Raw genomic sequence first — 22,184 nt, 5'->3', positions numbered from 1 at the left:
AAAATAACTCCTGTCATCTTAAGGGTACATAAAGCTGTGAAGGGAATATAGGTTTCTATTTGTAAGGATTCGTTATCTGAGTGTCAGCAACCTGTCATCACGTAGAGAATAGTACACGTGCCTTTTGGATATCGTTGGATGGAAAACTTATACCCACAACGTGACATAACTCAAACAAAGAGGAGTCTGGCTTCCTGAGGTCTCACAGCTGCAGTTAATTGCCAGCAGATGAAAACATGTAGCACCATTCCTTCCCACCATTAGACAAAACACTTTGAAAAGACAGGCACAAACACATTGCATCTGAGGTCCCACAACATTAATGAAATCATGATTACCTGTCAATTTGCTGTCTTCAACTTCAGTGGCATTTATTAAACACATCAGGTAAGGGTTATAGCTGTTATTCACTGTCACTTGTAAGATGGTTTTTTCAAATTCTAAAAACAGAAATCTGAAAAATAAGGCAGGAGTTTAAATCAGCTTCTCCTTCAGAAGCAAGGTATATTCGTGAGCGACCCATCAGTTGTGCAGATGCTGTTCCTTGGCAGCTGTAAATAAGAATTCCAGATGAAGCCATGCATCTCCTATGACATTTCCTAAGTGGGTACCCACCCAATTTTATTTCATCAATTATTTTTGCCATTATCTCCCAAAGCTGTCATCCACTCTCAAACCATACGTAAAAGAAAACATGCTTGAAAGGTTCACTGTGGATGCAATTTATAGTTGAAAAGGCACACTTAGGGAAGATAAAAAGAAAAACTAAAGAGTCATACCACAAAGAAAGGGATTCCAAAGAGTTTACCACTGGTGGCAAGTCTCCTACAGGATTCTGCTTCTACTGTGAACTGAAACATAGCAATCCAGAAATTTTTTGAAAGTCTACTGTCAGCTGTATGATCAGTTCAAACAGAAATTTCCTGTCCTTTGGTTTAACACACGTTACATCTAGTGTCCGAAATTATGGTGATAACAAACAAAAGTTGATCCACTGGAAGAAAATTACTTCTCATGCTGGAAGTAAATGTTCATCACTTCCCATAAAAGAAATTACAATACTCTCAAACCAAACTCACCGTGTGATCAAACTGGTTGGTGACAGTGTTTGGTCACCTTGAGTCCAAGGTAGGGTCTTGTTGTACAGGGTTTCTGCCAGGACAACAAAGTGACGAGCGACAAGGTCAATCACACGATCCAAACTAGTTTTGTTGGAGAAAGAAGCTGAGCTGGAACTTGTGCTGAATTCATTTAGCAGATCAGAGATGTTCAGCGCCATGAGAACATAGTCAACAGCTTCTATGATGTCTAGAGCCGACACATTGTTGGAAAGGTTGTTTGCCACTGCTTCCAATAACTTTGCAAAGCCAGCCACTTTAGCTAGATCCATTTTGGTGTTCAGTAAACTGTCAACTGCATCCCAGGTGTTTGAGAAATGACTCCATTTGGTGAGGTTGTAGGAACCTTGGAATCTCTGCAGTATGTCATTCATGTGAAGCTCATCCTGTACCATACTGAAGAGCTTGGACAGGTTATTCCAGCCTGCTAAACTGTCAGAGGAATGCATTACTGTTTCATTCAGCACAAAAGGAAGGAGCATCTTCAAAAGCTGAGATGGGAGCATGCCACCCACATCTTTGACTGGGATGGGGCAGGAGACATTACTCTGCAGCAGTCCCTCCATGATAGCACTCAGAGCTGTCATCTTCTCCTGTACCCAAGAGTTTTCCAGCTCAGAGACGAGCTTAAATTTGGAAAGGAGGTGCAGAGTAAACTGCAGAGACTGAATGGTGCATGACAGCTCCCTGGAGAAGCGTTCGCTGCTGTTCTTGTAGACACTAGCAAACTCTGGAGACAGTTTCAGGTTCAATATGGCAAGCTGGAACAGTTTGGTAAAGCTTTCGTTGTGCAGAGTTCCTCTCTCCACGTCCATGAAAGCAAAGAGCGCTTTGCAGGGGCTCCTGGCTAAGGACTCGCTTAGGGTGGTATTTTCAAAAAGCATCTGGACTGCTATGCGGAGCACATCCTGAGCGGAGCAGTTCAGGATTGTCCTGGAACTGCCATCGCTATTCTCAAGGAAAGGGCTCAAGGCTAAGTACATGAGATCCGCCACTTTTTCCTTCAGAGAAGCACTGTGCTGTAAGGAAAACTCGCTAAACTCCCCCTCCAGCAGCATCTCTGAGACATGAATGACAATGCCTATTTTTTCTTCCAATGTTCTGTTTAAGTTGGGGTCATGAAGGACTTTCATTCCTGCTCTCCATATTTCAAACAGTCTCTGGACATAGTTACTATAAAAATCAAAATATCGGATAACAGTTTCAAGCTCACTGATATTATAACTTTTCTGCAAATCTTTTAAAATAAGGATACTCCTTTGTATGGCTTGCAAGTATACGGAGATGTTGGCTCCCCCGGGGTTGACTTCATTGTACAGCTCAAATACGGAGGACATAATGCGTATGAACTGCTTAAGTTCCTTACTGAAAGGAAGACTGGAGTCACTTTTCATGGCACTGAACAGATTTTGCAGTATGTCTAGAAGTGAGCGGAAAGTAAGACTGTCTGTGCTGTCCCAATTCATGGACTGGACAATTTCAGCAATCTGCAAGAAAGTGTGAAGTTCATTTCCCAGCCTTCCATGAGGGGAACTCTGGAGTTTCTGCATTAGCTTAGACAAAGAAGAGATCAGCAGATAATGATCACTGGTATTCACCTTTGCCATGGCAGCAAGAAGCTGCTCAAGGGACAAGAGCCGCTCTGCAAAATTTTCAGAAGTTACAGGGGTCAACAAGAAGTCAGAAAATAATGATGACACTTCTTCATTTGTGCTGGGATAATTTTCTATGTCTTCAAGCAAGATTGCATGAAGTGCAATCATTTTGATAACCTCCCAAGCTTTCTCTGTATTAAAATGAGTCCTGTTTAAGAAGATCTGATTCCAAATCACTGCAGCCGTGGTTAGAATATCTTGATTTTCTTTCCCTTGGGGATTAGTGTAAAACAGTCCTTTACTATCAATCTCATATAGTGAGACTATTTCTTGAAATATTCTTTCCAACTCTAGAGTGCTGTTTGTGGCAGAAGTTGAATTGAAAAGGAGTTTTAATAAACTAAATAAATCATTCAGATCTGAGGATTTCATTCCTCCAGTGGAATTATGAAAAATCTTATGCACTAACGTTTTTCCGTGAGCTACCCCCAAATCCACAAGAATTAGAGCTTTTTTCACGATTTCCAAGAGTTTCACATACTCATCCACTTCTGTCAGGTTCCATTTGGTGGTCAACACCTTGCCAGTGGCATGCCAGAGCCGTGAGACGTGTCCCCACTCAGAGTTGTCAGAAGCATTTCCCCCAGCCTTTAGCAGTTCATATATACTGCTGTTCCAAGTGGAAGTAGTCGGTAACAGATGGGAAAACACAGGCAGCCTATGCCAGTCTGCTGAACTGTTGGATAAATTTAACGAATGTAGTAGTGTTTCATTCAGCATGAAAGGAAGGAGCATCTTCAAAAGCTGAGATGGGAGCATGCCACCCACATCTTTGACTGGGATGGGGCAGGAGACATTACTCTGCAGCAGTCCCTCCATGACAGCACTCAGAGCTGTCATCTTCTCCTGTACCCAAGAGTTTTCCAGCTCAGAGACGAGCTTAAATTTGGAAAGGAGGTGCAGAGTAAACTGCAGAGACTGAATGGTGCATGACAGCTCCCTGGAGAAGCGTTCGCTGCTGTTCTTGTAGACACTAGCAAACTCTGGAGACAGTTTCAGGTTCGATATGGCAAGCTGGAACAGTTTGGTAAAGCTTTCGTTGTGCAGAGTTCCTCTCTCCACGTCCATGAAAGCAAAGAGCGCTTTGCAGGGGCTCCTGGCTAAGGACTTGCTTAGGGTGGTATTTTCAAAAAGCATCTGGACTGCTATGCGGAGCACATCCTGAGCGGAGCAGTTCAGGATTGTCCTGGAACTGCCATCGCTATTCCCAAGGAAAGGGCTCAAGGCTAAGTACATGAGATCCACCACTTTTTCCTTCAGAGAAGCATTGTGCTGTAAGGAAGACTCACTGAATTCCTGCAGTAGAAGATGTGTTAAGTTATAGACACGGTTAATTATTACTTCAGCGGAAGCTTCACTGGCATTTCTATAATGGAGGATTTTCATTCCTGCCCTCAGAAGTTCAGACAAGCTCTCAAAGGTTTCATTGTCAAAATTAAAGAAAAGGTCTATATATTTTAATTTACTGATATTATAATTCAGCTGTAAGTCCTTTAATATGTACAAGGTCTTTTCTATGGCTTGAGTGACTATTGAGATATTGGCTACTTCAGAGTCTTCCCCATCAAACTCTTTAAACACAGCTGTTATGAATTCCGACAGTGGAGCTAATTGTTCACTGAAAAGACCATTTGAATTATTATTCTGCTTTTTTAAATGGCTGCTTAAGACCTCTAAAAACTGCCCGTAGGCTACAATGCCTGTATTATTCCATTTCATTGATCTCAGCTGTTCACCAATGCGCCAATAGGTATTCAACTCATCCCACCAGAATTCTCCCATGGAGCTCTCTACTTTCTGCATCAGTTCAAACACAGGCAACAGTAGGTACTTGTAACCTATGTTTGCATGTGTCAGTATGAAAAATATCTTCTGGAGAGCTAGGAGTTGCTCTGGGAAGTTGCTGTAGGACACAGGTTTAAGCAGATGATCAGAAAACAAAGATGGTATTTCTTCCATTCCATCTAAATGGTCTTTTAAGTCTTCCAGAAATGATTGCATGCTAGTGGTGAGTAACATTTTGAGAGCATCCTCAGTTTGTGCTGTACTAAAATAAGAATTATTTAACAAATCTGGATTCCAAATCATTGTGGCTAATTTTAAAGCACTCTGAATTTCTTTCCACTGGGTCATTATATTGAAAATGGAAGTCCCGTTAAAGGCGCTCTGTAATTGCAGTGATGTTAAGTTATAGATTTCATCAATTATTTCCTTATTATAAGCTTCCTTTAATTTATAATCATGATGTGGATTCATTCCCAGTTCAAGAATTGCATACAATTTCTCTAATGTTTCATTCTTCAAATTTCTGAATAGATTTAAGCTTTTTAATTCACTTCTATTCATTTTTTTCTCAAAGCCTTTTAAACGATGTAGAGACTTTTGTATGGCTTCTAAATCATATGAATTAATGGACCTCTTGGAGTCTTTTCCACCAATCTCTGGCGACTTTATTTTTCTGGAGGGGAAAAAAAGGCATTTTAGTGAATATGAAATCAATGCAAGTGGAAATATAAAGTGATTTAGAGAAAATATAGATTTGAATTTTACTGTTAGTAATATCCCTTTAGCCAATGTCTTACCTCAGAACTTCTTCCAACTCCAATACCAAAGCCTTCTTGTCTTTCCAGTTAAAGTGATTACAAATATATTTGGTCACCAAACTTTTTTCTTTATCTACAACAAAGAAATAGAGATGATATTCATATTAGGCTGGAAACTGAGAAGAGCTTTATGGCAAATGTGTCAAGGAAAACAAGCATGTGTGTAATTAGGCTCCTATCACAACGTACAAGATCCTGTTCTGTCATTTGACTGCCCCTTTGGGTTGCAACTCTTCCTGGGCTTCCAAAGGATGTCAAGATGCTACCTGCCATTGTAGAAATGATTTCCCATCTCAGGAACAACTCAATGGCCCTGAGGTCTGGGTACAAACGGAGCTCTTCTCCTGCTTTAGGAGAGCAATCAGCAACACAGCCCAAGTTGGCCTAATATTTATTATTGGGTTTCTTTGTATAGGAAGATTTTTTACTACCTGCACCTGGGCATTGACTGACTAATGTAAACTGACAGGAAACGGAGTAGAAGAATGGCCAGCCTTGACATATATAAGCCGATTCTCAATCCCTACACCTTGATACAGCCACGTGAGTTTGACAGAGCCCACAGCTAGAGGCAGATTTTGACCCCCCAAAAAATTAAGATAAAAATTCCTGCTCCCCATTTCCATTGAGACTGCAACTCATGTTAATTCATTGTCTGCTGACAAAACCAAGGTTTTTTTTAACTTTTCCATTCAAAACGAGGTATTTTATTCATGTTTGTAAAAAGCTAAGAAGAGAAATCATTATGCTGAGCCCTGAACACTGTGCAGTTGGTATAGTTACTTATTAGCCCGCAGTTCGCTTCTCCTCGGCACCACAGGTTTTCAGCACAGATATGACTATGTGGAGGAGTCTTACCTTGCTCCAAGCAGTTCAGGGAATATGGGGGATCTGTAACCCCATTTTGAGCAGTTTTGAATCTATCATCAGTCACAAGCGACGCAGAGACATTCTGAGCTGCCAGCACAACACTAAAGGGAAAAAAAGCAGAAGGAAAATAAATTGTGGTTGCAGGTTTATGAGTAGAAATAAAGCAAGTGTTCAAATAAGACACAGACGTAGTACAGCCTATCATTCTCAAAATGCCTGACAGACATTTTAAGACATTGGCCCTACTTTTAATTATTTGCTTGATCATGCACAAAATACAAACAATAAAGGGCTTTGAAGGGAAAGCCATGGCGGTATATTAGCAGAAATGTGTATGTTGCACTCATTGGATGTACTTATTCAAAGACACGTGCAAAATCTATAGACTTAAATCCTCACAATAGGGCTTAGAAAACAGGTGACATGCCACAACTGTGATTCACTGCTGCAGGTGAATCTCCTCCTAAATGAAACCAAGAAATAAAGCAGACAAGGCTCCAGGGAGAACAGAGATCCCTGGGAGACACCTGTGGATGGAAGAAGCGATCACAAATAACTGTTACCATTTCTAATTTTCCTTCTTTCCTCTTTTATATTGTAATAACCAGACTTTGGGGAAGCAAGGAATGTTTTTGCAGTCTTTGGAAAGAACAAGCTGATAATCAGGCATATTGTATCCCAGGGTAAGTCATTTAAAGGACTGCCTGTTCAATGTGTACAGGTTACAGAAAACTTCACAGTGATTATTAGTCCTTTTGGCTTCTCCTATACAAAGAACAGCCCTTCACTGTTGGTACAGGGTCACCGTGAAATGCACAATCTCCTGGCTGCCTGAAGTTCTGTGGGTGATGCACACAGCACCTGGCTGAGCTGATTTCAGTGGCATGAATATAAACATGGTGATTTGTGGGAACAGAGCGCTAGTGAGGACAGAGCATCAGGGAACTGTTTTCTCCTCATTTAACACAATGTTTCCATGCAGGTTTTGTGGACTTCGTGGTCACAATTTCCATTCTGCAGAGGTGCTTGTTAGCACCTGTCTTGGAAGGAGAAGAAGCTGCCATTGTAAAACGGCACGTATTTAGTTGAGCAAAAGTTCTTTTCTTCTGTATCTTCATTTTTCTGCTGTAGAAAATTCCCTGCATAGTATTTCTTTAGGAGGTCAGAACTGCCTGAGTAAAAGACATGGCCAGGCTAGCTAAGATGTGCTTTTGTAAGCATCATTAAAGTACTATTTGTGCAATCTATTTGCAGTAACTTTTTACTCATGCATTTACACTGCCCCATGCCAGGCATAAAAGCACTGCAGTTCTGGTGAAATTCTCTGTGCCTCTTTGTTGTGTTTATGATAACTTTGCCCAGCTCTGCAGTCATGGAGCAAAGCAGAGCAGCACAGTAAATATTAATTCTTCCTGGGCACTCAAATAGTGCTGATTCTCAAGCTTGAATCTGCAAGCCAGTAAATGCAAACAAATGCAATAATGCTGTGACTGAAAAAGCAGCATGGGCAAAACATCGCTGAATGAAATTAAAATTCTCACCATACTGCTACCGACTCCTTTAAGGATAAGGGCATTATGACTTACAAATAGTTCTCACAATGCAGCATGGCAAATTACCTGGATACTAAACGTACAGGATTTTAAATGCCTTGGCAACATGCCAGCGATGAAAAGGGAGTCCCTCTAAGCCTGGGTGTAATCAGAATGGCAAAGTTTCTACAACCTCTTTTGGCATCTTTGCCCAACTGCTCATATATCTAATAAAAAAAAAAAAACAAGAAAGTCTGAAGATGTTCAGTTGCTTGCTTTCCTCCATGTGCTGTAACAAGTGGACTATTCTGAATAATATCTAGCAGTTTTGATCAGACAGCCAGTAGACGATTTGGAAGATGCTCCCACTCTCTTGGGTAACTCAAGTCTTGTAGAGAAAAGCAAGAGTTTAGCTCAACTAAGGGCCAGGAAAGGGATAAACCCATTTGAGAAGAGATTTTATTGTCCCAGCTATGGACAACATCAAACAATTCATCATGGTTAATTAATGCAGTTAAGCCATTTTTCATATTTTTTCATGTATTTTTTTTCTGATTTTTCATATAGCCTTTGAGCAAGAACATCACTGGTACTTTCTTAAAATCAAACACATTCAAAGCCCCATATGTGAAGAACCAGGCTCCCTCTCTCCTCTGCTTCCTTGGGACTCATTTAGAAGGATAAAACAGCTGTAAATCAGGGAACCATTTTCTTTAAAGTGGATTTCTGGCTCCCCTACAAATACCTGAGGTGTTCAAAGACACTTGAATTTGTCTCTGTAGTTTTTGGGAAGGAAGTGGCTAGTTGCTGTTTCAGCAGAACAGCAAGGAGGGCTTTTCTTCAACCAAAGGCAGGGGCTGTTGCTCAGCACCCTTTCTATCTGACATGGGCATGGAAGTGCCTCTAAGAAGCCTGGAACACAACTACTAGTTCATATCAAGCTCCCAATTAAATAAGGAATGGGAGTGATTGAAAATCAAAGCACTGCTCACTGTCTGTAGAGACATTCAGAGATGCATTAATGGTGCCATACCATCTCCCAAATAAAGCACGCTTTTAAGCTAACACCCTTCAAGATGAAAAGTGACATGTCTTTACTGTTCAGCACAAGCCCACCAGCTTTCAGTGCCCTTCCTGGCATTTTCTGTCTTTTTACCTGCTTGCATTCTGAAGAAAATCAAGTATGTCTTGCAGTTGCACACTGCCCTGAAACAAATCTGGGGCCAGCAAAAGGAGATGCCACAGGGAGGTGTCGTTCTGCACTTGGGAGATTAGTGTTAGAAATGAGACCATTTCCTTGACAAATGCTGCTTGGTACCGTGGGTTGTGCTGCACCTTAAGAAATAACAATGCAAGAAATTATTTAAGCAGAAGAACTCTTGTTGCCAGTGGGTCTTTTCATGTTTTTTAGCCTGCACTGCACTTATACACAACTCAACAAACAATACATTCAGAGGACTCTAGTGACAGGCAGTAATGGAGAGAGTGACTGTGCTTTACCTTCATACCCCAGACTGCTCAATAAATTTTCTGTTTAGACAAGCCTTAAGATTCAGAATCTCCCCAATAGTCTGAAGACTAGGAATACAAGAAAAATGAATAAGAATCCTCACCATGGCAGAAAAAAAAAAAAAAAAAAAAGGAAGAAGAAGAAAAAAAAGGAAGGCATTACCTTTAAAGGATCCATTTGCTTTAATTATACAGCTTTCCCAAAGACAGGTACTGCTTCAGTCATGAGTTGTTGGATTAGATGCAGGAATTATTGGATGAAGTTATATGGCTGATGTAATACATGGTGAAATTTATGGCCTCCCCTAGCTTTAAATATTCTTATTTATGCCCCATTCTCACATTGTTCTATCTACTTGTAACTGCAGGAAGGCAAATAAAGAGGAGAAACAAAACCTAGGCATAGTGAGGAACTCTTAATGGCCACTAGCTCGTAGCTGGCTGTCCTTGCCTTTCCCCAAAAGCTGTGTGCTCAGCTCTAAGGTGTTTGTGCAAAAATTAGCTCAGCCCCATCATGCGCTATATGCACTTCAGTATAGAGGTGAGCTACTCTGAGCCAGGCGGGGTCACATTCTACCTCCAAAACACCATGCTGAAGTGTGTGAACTAACGTTAACGCAGCTGCTACCTGCAGACATCAGGAGAAGTCCCAGGCACTCACCTGAGCCAGCTGACTTCTGAACTCTTGGGTAAATGACTGTAAAAGCGATGAGTCAGTAAAGCAGAAAGTCCTGTGGATGTTGGCTGCCATCTTCTCTTCAGTGAGATCAGGATGGGCTGTGTATCGTGACAAGACCTCACACAGAATGACTTTGAGATTTGCTCCAGTTGAAAATTGTGTCTTGTTCTAGAAGATGTAATGTTAAAAGTAGCTTTAAAGCAATATTCTATTTGTGATGGTTTTAAAGCAAATAAGACTTTTTTTAACAGGTTAGTAGTGACATCTGCAAAGTATAAGTACTTACACACATACAGAATTTTAACAGGTGAACAGTGTCACTGAAATCCCTGAAACTCCTCATGCAGATAAACAGAAATGTGTGTTTGTAGGCATTAATACATAAACATGCTACAAATATTTTTTTCATCTACCATTAATAGCAGACAGTGTCCCCAGCATATTGGTGTCCATTAAGTGGTACTAAAGTTCAGTTACAATGGATTTATTCCCGTATCTATTCAATTACCTATGTAATAAATACACAGTGCCTCTGATGTCACTGCATAAGTATTGTGGGCAAATAACGAATCCAATGACAAAGTCATCTTTAATTGCACATGAAAGAAAATGCACTCATAATACCTTAACTAACAAAAGTTTTGAGCAAAATGCCTCATGGTATTGTGTGCCAATATTTAGTCGTGCACAGTATTACGTCCCAGGATACATGGTTTATCTGTTTTCTGCTTAGAGAATAATACATGTACAACAGAGCTTAAAAGCTCACCCACAACAACTGTCTTCCTTTTCCCAGAATAAAGCAAATTCACATAATGGGGGAGATTCTAAAGCAATAAAAGCCGTATGTTGGTACTTTGAGCTTCTAATTCTTTAAATATAATTACATAAATGATCAGGCACAGCTATTATGCAAATACAGACTTACCTTCCCAAAACTGAGGATTTTGTTGAACATGTTGATGCTGGAAGTCAAGTTGGATGGTGATGAAATATTCCAAAGGGTATTTTCTCCATGATACACCAAATCCCTGAATGCTGCAATAACAGTTTGAAACACTGTATTTTACTTAATGTCTTTTAACCTCTTTGCTACATCAAACCAGGACAGAGGATAGCTAACTGACTACAGCTTTGGGCATGCCATCATTAATCTGTCTCCAAAGGTACAACCAATGGCACCCTGTAATTACTTACTTAAGGTTTTCTTCTGAAGTAATTAAAGCCTGGATTACACTACTTCCTTTTGTAACTTTTTAAAATTAAATGCATTTAACTACTTGCTTGCAGCTTAACATTAACTTCTACCTCTTTTCTCAAGTCCTGAAGCTCCCCCACGCAGGAGAGACACAGGCAGCCTTACAAGGAAGCCCACATCAGCTTGAGCTGATAGCCCTGTAAGGCAGAGCTCCTCAGGTCCCCTTGGCACAGCGGGGTGGCACTTGTTATTCAGCTCCAGCACAGATCTGGAGCGCTGCTGCCTGCTACACATGGTGGCACGCTGCCAGGTCCCCAGCTGATGCACACCAAAGCCAACCTTTGCACTGAGCTGCACTCACAAAACCACACAGCTCTCTGAAACCAAAAGAGCTATGCCAGTTTACACCAGCTGAGGCTTCAACCTATTATTTTTATTTCTTAAATACGAGGTAGAATGGAACTCTTTCTTGACCATGCATGGCCATCAACATGAGTTGATAGTTCCCCTAACAATTCATTGACTTTTTTTCCCCAGTCCCTTTTTTGTGCTGCCTTTTTCTGCCCATGCACCAAGGAGCGAGTGCATTGGCAGGAATGCTAATTGGAACCATGAATGGCTGGGGCAGAACAGTCACGGAATGCAAATCTGTAATCATTCGTTTGATCGTGAGCTCCCCGGAGAAATGGCTATCCATCATGACGACTTGCAGATAGTACTAGCCATTACCACCAATAAATAATAACTGTAATGATTTAAAGAAAATTTAAGTCTGAAAGTTCCTTCAGGAAAGAGAAACACATCAGAGGAGAACAGCATCAACAATAAATATCCACTATGGCACAGAAGAAGACTTGTTTGCTGAATAAATGTGAATAAGAAATGCATTTGAAAAAAAAAATCATAAGCTGTTTATGGACAATTTGTGGGCAGTAAAAGGGCAGTATTCCATAAATAGCCACATCTTTAATTAACGTTCAAACAGTCTGCGATCTTGCATTGCTCCTGTGAAGCACAACAATTTAATCCTGTTTTCTTGGTCAAATTCCAGAATTCTTTTCTGCAGACAGTTACTTGTAATTATTCCCAAGAATTTACACTGATGTCATGGCCACAGTTACTTGCCTGTATAGAACGTATAAATCATTTTAGCAGCGCTCTAAGAACTGCGTCTCTGTTGAGAGCGCTTCAAAAGATCAGCCTTTAAAGATCAGGCCTTTGCATAGAGCAGTGAATAACCTACCCAGTGAAGCATTCCTGCTGCTGGGAACCTCAGCGCTCCATGGTGATGGATGGTTGTCCTTGGCCGCACTGGACAAGCTCCTCCGCTTACTGAGGGAAAGAAGGAGAAAATGAAGACACCTGTAAAAACTCAGTTTCTTATGATTAAGCTTATGTTTAGCTACTGTGTGACTCAGGATGGGTCTATAGCTGGATTTTATGGCAAATGTGTTGAAATCTGGTCTGTGTAAATGCTGAGTTCCTTCTAGAAGCCTGGTATGGATGTTGGGGGAGCACACTGCAGCGCTCTCAGACACTGATGGAGGGGACTGCATTTATGCATGGTATGCGGGGACATCAAGGACAGGCAAGGCTTGACATATGTATTTGGTCTAACCTTAAACAAATTGCCACTTCTTTGAAAGGAGGCCTCATCATATCAGGTCTGTCCTCTCCCAACACATGTACAATAGAAGAAGCAGTGGAGAACTTCATGGCACTGTTAGTGATGCTCTGACTGACCAGAGAGGCCTTGATGCAAGCTGCAATAACACTAAGTTATTACAGCATGTTGTGTGCCCCTACCAAGAAATCATTCAAGACACCAGAACCTTACTTTACCCTTCCCAAACATTTCACTTCAAGGGAAAAAAATGTTGGAAGATGTTGGTGTTGAGCTCAGTGTTTGTAGCTAGCTCTCTCCTGCTCAAGGAAATCTCAAATGATCATATTTTGCACACCTTGGTAAAAAGGGAACAGAATTAAGGATGAGAACCTTGCCTATTTTCTCTGCTGGCCACTGGTAAGACACAGTTTAAGGGCGAGTTAGCAAACAGTTTAATAACAGCTTCAGTGAGTTGCACAATGGGAGGAAAAAAGCAGTCTGTGTTAGCTGAATAGTACAAACTCTAGAATATTACACAATGATACATCCAGACGGGGCAGGGTCACAGCCCAACTATTTTCCCTTCATGACAAGTTCATCCACAGCGATTCTGCTCCCGAGGCAGAGCTGAGTCCATTCATGTTGGCTGCAGGAACTTTCTCCTACCCAGTCAACCTTCTGGTGAGGTTTCATACTCTGCTGTATCCTGCTAGGTTTGCTGTGGCTAGTTAAAGGTTGTTTTTTCTTGTAAAATATAACGTATTTCTAACGCCAACATTGACCAGACAAGGGCAGGTATACCCACATAGTTGTGTGATATTTCACAAGGCTAATTTCTAGCATCAGTCGTGGTCAAGATGCTTATTAATGAGACATGTGACTTGAACTGTAGTTTGGCCCTACCCTTTCATTTTCAGTTGGCAGGAAAAAACAGTTATTTCCTAAACAACTCTACAGAAACCAAAACCAGAAAGCAAGGAGCATTTGTAGCTATTAAAACCCATGGAAGACCTCCAGCTTTGGCTAACAGTCCCCGTTTCTTTATTTCAGTGCTCCAAATTAACCATTGTTTAATGTGCCCAGGAAAATAATGACACTGAGGAAACGAAGGGCTGTGAATCCAGGCATCCCGTCTCTCCGTGGCTCTGCCCTCATCTGCTGTGTGACCTTGAAGTTGATTAGGATTCACCTTGTGTAAATTCAGCCACCCACGTGTTTAGTCATCCAGACTCTCCTTAACCAACGGAGAGATCCTGACCATTGACATTCCCCTAGAAATTCCGCTCCCTTTGCACTGAACAAGGACCCTTGAGGAGCCACCATACCCAGGATCCCACCTTAGGGGCTCTCTGGTGGAAGTCTTGGGGCCCACCTGAGCTTTTCAAACTCCCAAGCTCTGGCCAAGAGGGCTTTTGAGGTTCTGACATAGCCGCTCTGGAGCAGCCTCTCACCTGAAAAGAAGGACGAGCACCTGGGGACCTTGGATGTGAGATACACAGATTTTCAGCTCCACAAACCAGGCCTCAGGGCTGCATGTTCCCCAGGGGTATGCCAGAACCCGGCAGCCAAAATGTGGAAACAACCCTGGCTAGCACATCTCAAAGCAAATGCTACTTGGCTTCCACTGGAACGTCAGTGAGATTGAAATCCCCACGTTGTGTATTTCAATGTCAGCAAACCAGTATTCCAACGAGACATGCACAGCCAGCTCCGCTCTGCAAATCTACATGCTTTTGTGGGCAAAATCATTTATTTTTTCATCTGTTTGCCTATATGTTTAATGGTTTGCAGAGAGAACACCCATTCTGGCTGGCGCCTGGAGGCTCTACTGAAAGAGCAATCACTCCAGAACAAATGTGCCTCTGAAACTAGGGCTGTTGAGGAATTTGCCACTTCCACCCTAAGTGTCCTGAGCTGATCACCACAGAAGGCAGATCAGCCCACTGGGCTTGCTCTTAGCAGCTGATGCCCTGCAAGACCCAGCCCACAATCATGCAAATAAAATTTCTTTGCTCTGATTTCTGAAATTTGGGTCATCAGAAGCGTTTTCCTCAGGAAGTAAATTTCTCTTCTACTGTCAAGCCTGAAGCAATTGACACAATACTGATAGCTGTCCCTAATATGACCATTTTTAAAGCATCCCACATTGCAGCCCATATTCTCATTTCTAAGTGCTCAGATATCTAAAACTGTATCTGTTATAACAGATACAAGAGAGAGACAGCTGTTGTGGACACACTTGCACATACACACATGCATGGCTGCTCCCTCCACCTCAAAGCAAGTTTTGCTCTGCAGTTTGTGACACCCAGCCATATCCAGATTCCCTTACAGTTTGAGAGATGAGATGTCATTAAGCCTTGGCAGCAGATCGTCTGGTGTGTATGGCGTGCCTTTGCATCTGGCATCTGTATCACACAGCACAGTTTGCAGGAATGGGAAGAAGCCTGCACTAGGAAGGTTTCGGGGTGCGAGATAACCTGGAGGAAGGAGGAGACAGAAAATGACGTTATTACGATGCAGATACACTTTTTTTGCCATGTGTTTCTATCAGTATGTGGTACTTTCTCCCTACAAACCAGGGACTTGATTCTCAGTTGCACTGAGGCTTTCACTCCACCTTTGCAATGCTATTTTGCAAAATACCTCTAAAAGCCCCCCTCAACAGAGCCATGAAAGGCTAGTTAATAGGAAAAAGAGTCAAGCTATCTGTTTATAAGTAGATACCTGTCAGTCCCAAAGCAACTGCAAGATTATTTTCTTTTAAATAAAAGAAGGCATGGCCATATCAACCTGAAGCATCCTTAAGAGCACATTCTCCTAGACTTGGTTGGATCGGTTCCTGTGCAAAGACCCAAGCTTCAGCTTCAAGCCAAGCTATTAAAACAGGGCTGTGTCTCAGATTTTACCACAGGAAGGGGCAACACATCCAGGACCAGACAACCTCCTTGTGCAGACCTGCCCAGGGAAGGGAGAGGAGCAATCTATCACCACTCCTTCCATGTCTCTTGACACCTCAGAGCAGCTCCGGTGCCATCTGCTTGGTGACCTGCGATGCTGGCAGCCAGCGCTGCAGGGTGAGACGCATGTCCCTGTCTCCCATTTCTGCAAACACGGAGAGGACCTGAGCAATTAGAGACTTCAGTGTTTCATGTGCCACTTGCCCCCCGCTGCTTACTGCCAGCCCGCAGAGTTCACCAAATGCGTCTCCTCGCAGTGAAAAATGCTCTAATAAATCTCAAAACTCTTTTGCTGGATCACAGCAACGTATTATTTAAAATAATCATTTGGAAAATTACCTGGCAAAGGACATGGCTATTATTTCTCCGATGGAAAGGAGCCAGATTTACAAAGGGCCTGCAGGCAGGCTTGTGGTAATTGATTACCTTGCTGCTCAGACTCCACAGATGACCCGTGACTCTTGCCCAGGAACGGCTTTATCTCTAACCCCTCCAACACGTACACCACACTACGTTTGTAGGACATTTATTAGTTAGAGCAGTGCTGAAAACCCAGATATTCCCGAGGGGAATGGCAGTGCTAGGTGGAGCATATGGCTGCCAGTCTCCTCGAAGGAGACATTTCTTAGCTTTCCTCAGCCAGACTGGTCACAGCCCACGTGTGTGCACTGCAGTGCTGGCCTCCAGAGAGGAAAGGGGCCGTTGAGGCCTCGGGCAGCAGAGCTCTGTGTCAAGCTGCAAATGTTCTCGGTGTAGCGTGGGACTTCCCACTGCTTCATGCCAGATAGCACCAGGTACTCCTGCAGTGACAAAGGCACCCATTTTGGGTGGTGGTGTGATTCTCCTGTCCCTCAGCAGAGAATTGCCCTGGAAAGCTGCAGGAGATGTCCTACCAGAGGAGAAAGGTAGAGCTTCACCTGTTCCCCGCGTCCCCCAGGCCACTGGGAGCTACGGGGCAGGCTGAGCCAGCTCCCAGTGATCACAGAGCGCCAAGAAGAGTGAAAGAGCTCCCTTCTCCCTACAGGCAGTCCTTCTGGGTTAGAGGCCAAAGCCCCAAATATATTCTGCTCTAAAGGTTTCGAAGGGTAATTAAGTCTGCTGCCCATGAGGGAAACTGGAGAGTAGGGCACTTTAATCTCAAAGCATCCTCTTGTGAATATCCCCTGCCCTGTCTGGGATTTTGGCCCTTTGGGATGACCAATTACAGCCCTGCAAAATGGCCTTCTGCACACCCTGGCATTTTTCTCGTCTTCCTTCCGATCTCCCGTGCCCTTGTTCCCCTTGCAGGCAATCGACTCACGCCCCAGCCCGAAAATGCACACCACAGACCTCACTTTGTCAGCACGTCTACAAAACGCTGGTTCAAAGAGCTGGAAAGCCGCGAGGTTCGGGACGGTGAGCCGAAAAGGAGTGAAGCGAGACAGATAAGAGCTAGGAGGAAAAGGGCTACGCCCTCTGCTGCCATCCACATCTACCAACCTTAACCAGGGCCAGCAAGTAAGGTCACGTCTCTCAGGAGACCTGTAGCAACTGAAAATATGTAATCCCTCAGTGGGACAGAGGGGTGGGGAACACAAGCACGTGGCCAGCAGCCTGGGGAGCAGCGTTCTTCGCTAGAGATGCAAGACGTTTACAGAGACAATTATACAAGAGTTCCTGCTGCATCCAAAGCAGAAGCAATTTCCTCGACATATAAGTAGTGATGATATATTTTAAAATTAGACTCAAAGCCTTTGAGTCTGCTTTGAACTACGAGGACAACTATACAATCAGTTGCTGTATCACAAGCAAGGTGTATGGCATACGAACACGGTGATGATATCAGCTTTTTCTTCTCCTTTCTTTTTAAACAGCAAGCTAAAGACTAAAGAGACAGAAATTGATGACCTGAAGTTTGCAAGTGCCGCTGGAAGCGTTGGTGGTAGCATGATACCTGCGAAGACATCGACAGCCCAATGTTATTGAGGTATTCAGCGAGGCTCTGCCAACTCATATCAGATGCTGAGCAGCTCGCTGGCACCTGGGTACAGCCACTGACACGTCTCTGAGTCACTGCCGATGTGAACTGGTGTAACCCCACCATGCTCCTGGCACAAAAGCAGCGGAGATGCCAGACAGAACTTCTCTGGACAAGGCCTGGGCTCTGACAGCGGTTTGAGAAGTAAGGAAGCTTTTCAAGAAGACACCGAAAAATCTGAAATGTCTGGGCCAAAGCAGAGACAGAGCATGAGGCACCCTGCAGGGAGCACGGCTGGTTTGGGAGCCCGAGCCCAGACAAACATGGTGCAGCCTCAGAGCTCTTCCCTGCAACTCCCTCTTGTCCTGCAGAGGAAGGAATTTACTGATGAGAAGCTAAGCCAAGAGATTAATGCATCTCTTTCTCCCACGGAAGTCTTTGGCAATGCCACTTCCAAGGAAAATGGATTTCTCTTGCCCTGTAGTCCCCACCTTTATGATCCTATGATACAGCAGATCCTCAACACAACACCAGTTTTCATCATTTTCACTACCTTTAAACACTTTAGTGTCCTAAAACTGCAATTGCCCTTGGAAGATCTCACTATGCTGCCTATGAGCCAAGTTGTGGAGATCGCTGCACCCACTGCTGCCCCTTCTCAGGCCTGGGCACAGGTCACCCCAACAGATTTCTTGCAAATTGCCCTGTCTGCAACCAAAACCTGAGCTCAGAGCTGCACCCTATTAGTAAGAACTGACTTTTGGGCTCGCTGGCAATGGAAGCCCAAGAGTAGAGGGTTTTTTGCTATCCCCACTCACTGTGGAGTGCTTTAGTTTTCAGTCACTGTTGAAAGAAAGGCACCAAATCTGAAGAAAACAAGACAGGCATCCCGAAGGGCAGAAGAAGCCAAGGGCTCAGCACAGCATGGGCTGGCTGGTTCTCCCTGCTCATTAGCACCTACCCAGCCCAGCCGTATCTCCAGGAGCTGAAAAGAAACAAGGCTTTCATTCCTTTGGGAATTCTGGCATTTCCATATTTGCTTTCATTTGGAGTAAAATGAAGCAAGTTGATTTCTTTTGCTTTCTGAAACGTGTGAGATTCCGACACACTTCAACACAAGCAAAACATTTTGTTTTCTCCAGGTAAAGGAGCTTTGTATAATAATGATGAAAAATGCCAGGGTAATAATAAATGTCATACAAGACAGATGAAAATTACTATTTCGCTACGACCTATAAGATTAATCGAAATTGACTGAAACGTCCAAATCTAAATGAACCACGTTTTACCTTGCCACAGTGATTATGTTGCTTTCATCACGCTGGGGTTTCATGCATTTGCACTGGCTGCGTGGAGCCGTTTGTTTCAAGGAATGGGGCAGTTGGCAGGGTGCTGGCACGGCGTGATCACTGCAGCCCCCAGTGCCACCCCCCTCGGTCTGAAGGCAGTGAGGGTGTTGCATGGAAGGCAAATGTTGGGAGGATAACAGCCAGTACTGTCCACTCCAGGGCAAAGGGAAGTAAATAAGCAGTATCTTTGTGTTATTGCTTCTTGTATTTAGTCTTGCTGCTGTGCATGAAACTAAGGTTCAGCTCTGGGCCTCTCACTACCAGAAGGACATCGAGGCCCTGGAGCATGTCCAGAGAAGAGATACAAAGCTGGTGAAGGGCCTGGAGCACAAGTCCTGTGAGGAGCGGCTGAGGGAACTGGGGGTGTTTGGTCTGGAGAAGAGGAGGCTCAGGGCAGACCCCATTGCTCTCTGCAACTGCCTGAAGGGAGGTGTGGGGAGCTGGGGGTTGGCCTCTTCTCACAGGTAACCAGTGATAGGACCAGAGGGAATGGCCTCAAGTTGCGCCAGGGGAGGCTCAGGTTGGAAATTAATAGAGGTTTCTTCTCAGAAAGAGTGGTCAGGTGTTGGGACGGGTTGCCCAGGGAGGTGGTGGAGTCACCGTCCCTGGGGGTGTTCAAGGAAGGGTTGGACGTGGTGCTTAGGGACATGGTTTAGTGGGTGACATTGGTGGTGGTAGGGGATGGTTGGACCAGGTAATCTTGGAGGTCTCTTCCAATCTCAATGATTCTGGGATTCTAAGGTACGAAGATAGGCTCACGTCCACATTTGGTACAGGTTCCAACCAGGTTCACTCTGGTTTCCATCAGCCAGCAAGCACCATATGCTAACTACCAACCCTTCCCTCAGCCCCCAGCCTCAGCTCTGCTACTCCGACAGATGCTAACCATACTGCAGCCACACCATTTGAACATGCAAATCCCACTAAATGCAATGGAGCTACACAGACCCTATTTTTTCCTTCCAAAACATCATCCATGCATTCCTTCTCCCTTTTCTGCCTACATGATATTTCTGCTTTTAGGACTTCCTACCTACTTCTGCCACCCACCCTGTAAAACCAGACCAAATCTGTATCCCATTGTACTCACATCAAAGATATGGGATTTCCATTATGAGTGGCTACTCCCTAAATAAATTTAGGTACATTAACCTATTTTCCTCTTTTATTACTAATTTTAAAAAACCTCCTGAGGTCTCCTGTTTTCTGACTACCCAGAGTTTAGCATCCTATCACTGCTTGGGCATGAAAAAATTCTCTTGGCTTCAGATTTCACACACCGATACTGCACATACCTTAAGCAGTAAGTCTTTGTTCATTAAAAAATCCATATAAATCTCAACTTCCCAACTGGTGAATTAAAGAAAATAATGAGCTAATGACTTCATTAGGATGTATTGTGTTTAACTGAAAATGCACTCAATCACTGCTGTATCATACAAAGAGGCTTAATAACCAGCTCTCTGCAGCAAAGAAAAAAAATGTCCAAAAAGTGGTGTGATAGGGCAATAATATCATGATCCATAACGAAAGGGGTAATTGATCACTCCTTGCAGCACAGGACAAAGAAACACAATGAGATCATGAGGCAGCAGGCAAAAAAGGAGAGAAAGCCCCTTTTTAACACATATCAAAATATTGTGAGATGTGTTGAACAGCAGACATTCATTCTACAACAAATTAGACAAATCCCCCAAAACAGATTGTCAGTGGTTGCTGATGTAGGAATACTTGGACTCAACCTCTTCAGCTTCTGGGTGAAGAAACCTTAAACCTTTGCCGATTTTTCTAGTGGAAGGATCACTCTGTGCTTCTTGTTCCTCCACGCTCTCAATCACCCCTGAGCAGCAGCAGAGGGTCTAACCCAGAGCAGCGATTCTGACTGTTTATCAGCTGTGATTTATATTTATCTATGCACTCACACAGCACACAAGGAAAATATTTACTGCTATTGTGACCTCCTCCCAGCTTTCCAGGCAAAATGTCTAACGAAGCTGGCTACATACAACCTTCTCGCTTCCCTTCTCATCTTTCCCATAGTCGCACAGCATTGCTTTAAACTTTATTTCTTCACCTTGTTACGCATCCACAGTCAAAAAGACAAAGAGCACGCCTCTTTCATGACACGATGACTGATGTTGTTTCTCTTCAGCCACACGCAACTGCACATTTCCAGCTTTATTCACATCTATTTCTGACCAACTCACACTGCCTATCGTTTGTAGAAAGCTTTGTGATAACGCCAGGAGCTTTGATACCTCTCCAAAAGTGAAATGTGACCATCAAATAACATTAAGTTTGAGGCATTTTTTGTTGTTTTTGTTTTGTTTTTTAACGCATATGAACAATGACCCAGATAACCAAGTGGCCTAACCCTTCATCTATGGAAAGAGACTATTTAATTGCCGCATTGCTCATATTGGTGTGACGTGAGAAAGATTCACGTGCTCTGAAACTCACATCTGACCATGAAGCTGGAGAAAGGGGCCCTCATGTTCCTAGTGACCTAGGACTGAGGTCTCCGGTGGTAGCAGGACCAGGAGGCAAATGGCTCCTGGTCAAACAGGTCCAGAGGCTTTCCTCCACCTTTTTCACACCTGCAAGATCAGTGCCCACAGAAGTCCCACAGTTGTTGAGGACAGCAAGTGCTACAGTTCTGTCAGTACAGCCCAAATCTTGTTCAGCGTGTACAAAGCCAACGGCACAGGAGTGATTAGCACTGCTGCTTTTAATGGGATTACTCTGGCTTCAGGTTAAAGGCATACTTAAGAGCTGTGCTGGGTCAGAGCTAATGCTTTGGTATCGCACTCCCACTGTCCCTAGACTGCTGCCTTTCGCATCACAAAGCTGACTTTTATAGCACTGCAGAGCTAACAGGTGATTTCTTTCACCCTATTCCCTGCAATTTCCCCCATTGAACAGACACCACTGGAAGAAGAGATTCCCTTGAGCTTACCCCAAAGCTGCAGGACACCAAACACCCTTGATGTCTATCATATTGGGGTCATTTCTGCTCCCTATGAGCCTCCCTCACTGCTGTATGTGAGCAGGGGTCCATGCTGCAGGGAGGCACACGTTCAGCTCAGCTACACGTGGTGCAACATGCTGCTGCGTGCACACGGCAGCCGGGCCCAGCACCACCAGGGAA

The 22,184-nt window shown here is 43.5% G+C and overlaps 1 protein-coding gene across 2 annotated transcripts in view; it reads right to left on the bottom strand.

Moving 5' to 3' along the window:
- The window catches only part of ABCA12 (ATP binding cassette subfamily A member 12), a 111,118-nt gene that overhangs the window by 51,136 nt on the left and 37,798 nt on the right, over positions 1-22,184 (bottom strand). For both annotated transcript variants that reach the window (XM_083840588.1, XM_083840589.1), the window contains 9 exons: positions 15,103-15,250; positions 12,408-12,496; positions 10,895-11,004; positions 9,949-10,134; positions 8,935-9,113; positions 6,235-6,347; positions 5,356-5,449; positions 1,080-5,231; positions 339-454 (listed from right to left, as the gene is read on the bottom strand). In XM_083840588.1, coding sequence (XP_083696714.1) covers positions 339-454; positions 1,080-5,231; positions 5,356-5,449; positions 6,235-6,347; positions 8,935-9,113; positions 9,949-10,134; positions 10,895-11,004; positions 12,408-12,496; positions 15,103-15,250 — 5,187 coding nt within the window. The remainder of the gene's footprint in view (positions 1-338; positions 455-1,079; positions 5,232-5,355; positions 5,450-6,234; positions 6,348-8,934; positions 9,114-9,948; positions 10,135-10,894; positions 11,005-12,407; positions 12,497-15,102; positions 15,251-22,184) is intronic.

The sequence above is a fragment of the Anser anser genome (genome assembly GCF_964211835.1).
Source record: "Anser anser genome assembly, chromosome: 6".
Lineage (NCBI taxonomy): Eukaryota > Metazoa > Chordata > Aves > Anseriformes > Anatidae > Anser > Anser anser.
Note: the sequence above shows the minus strand (reverse complement) of the source record. Positions and strands in the feature narration are given on the sequence as shown.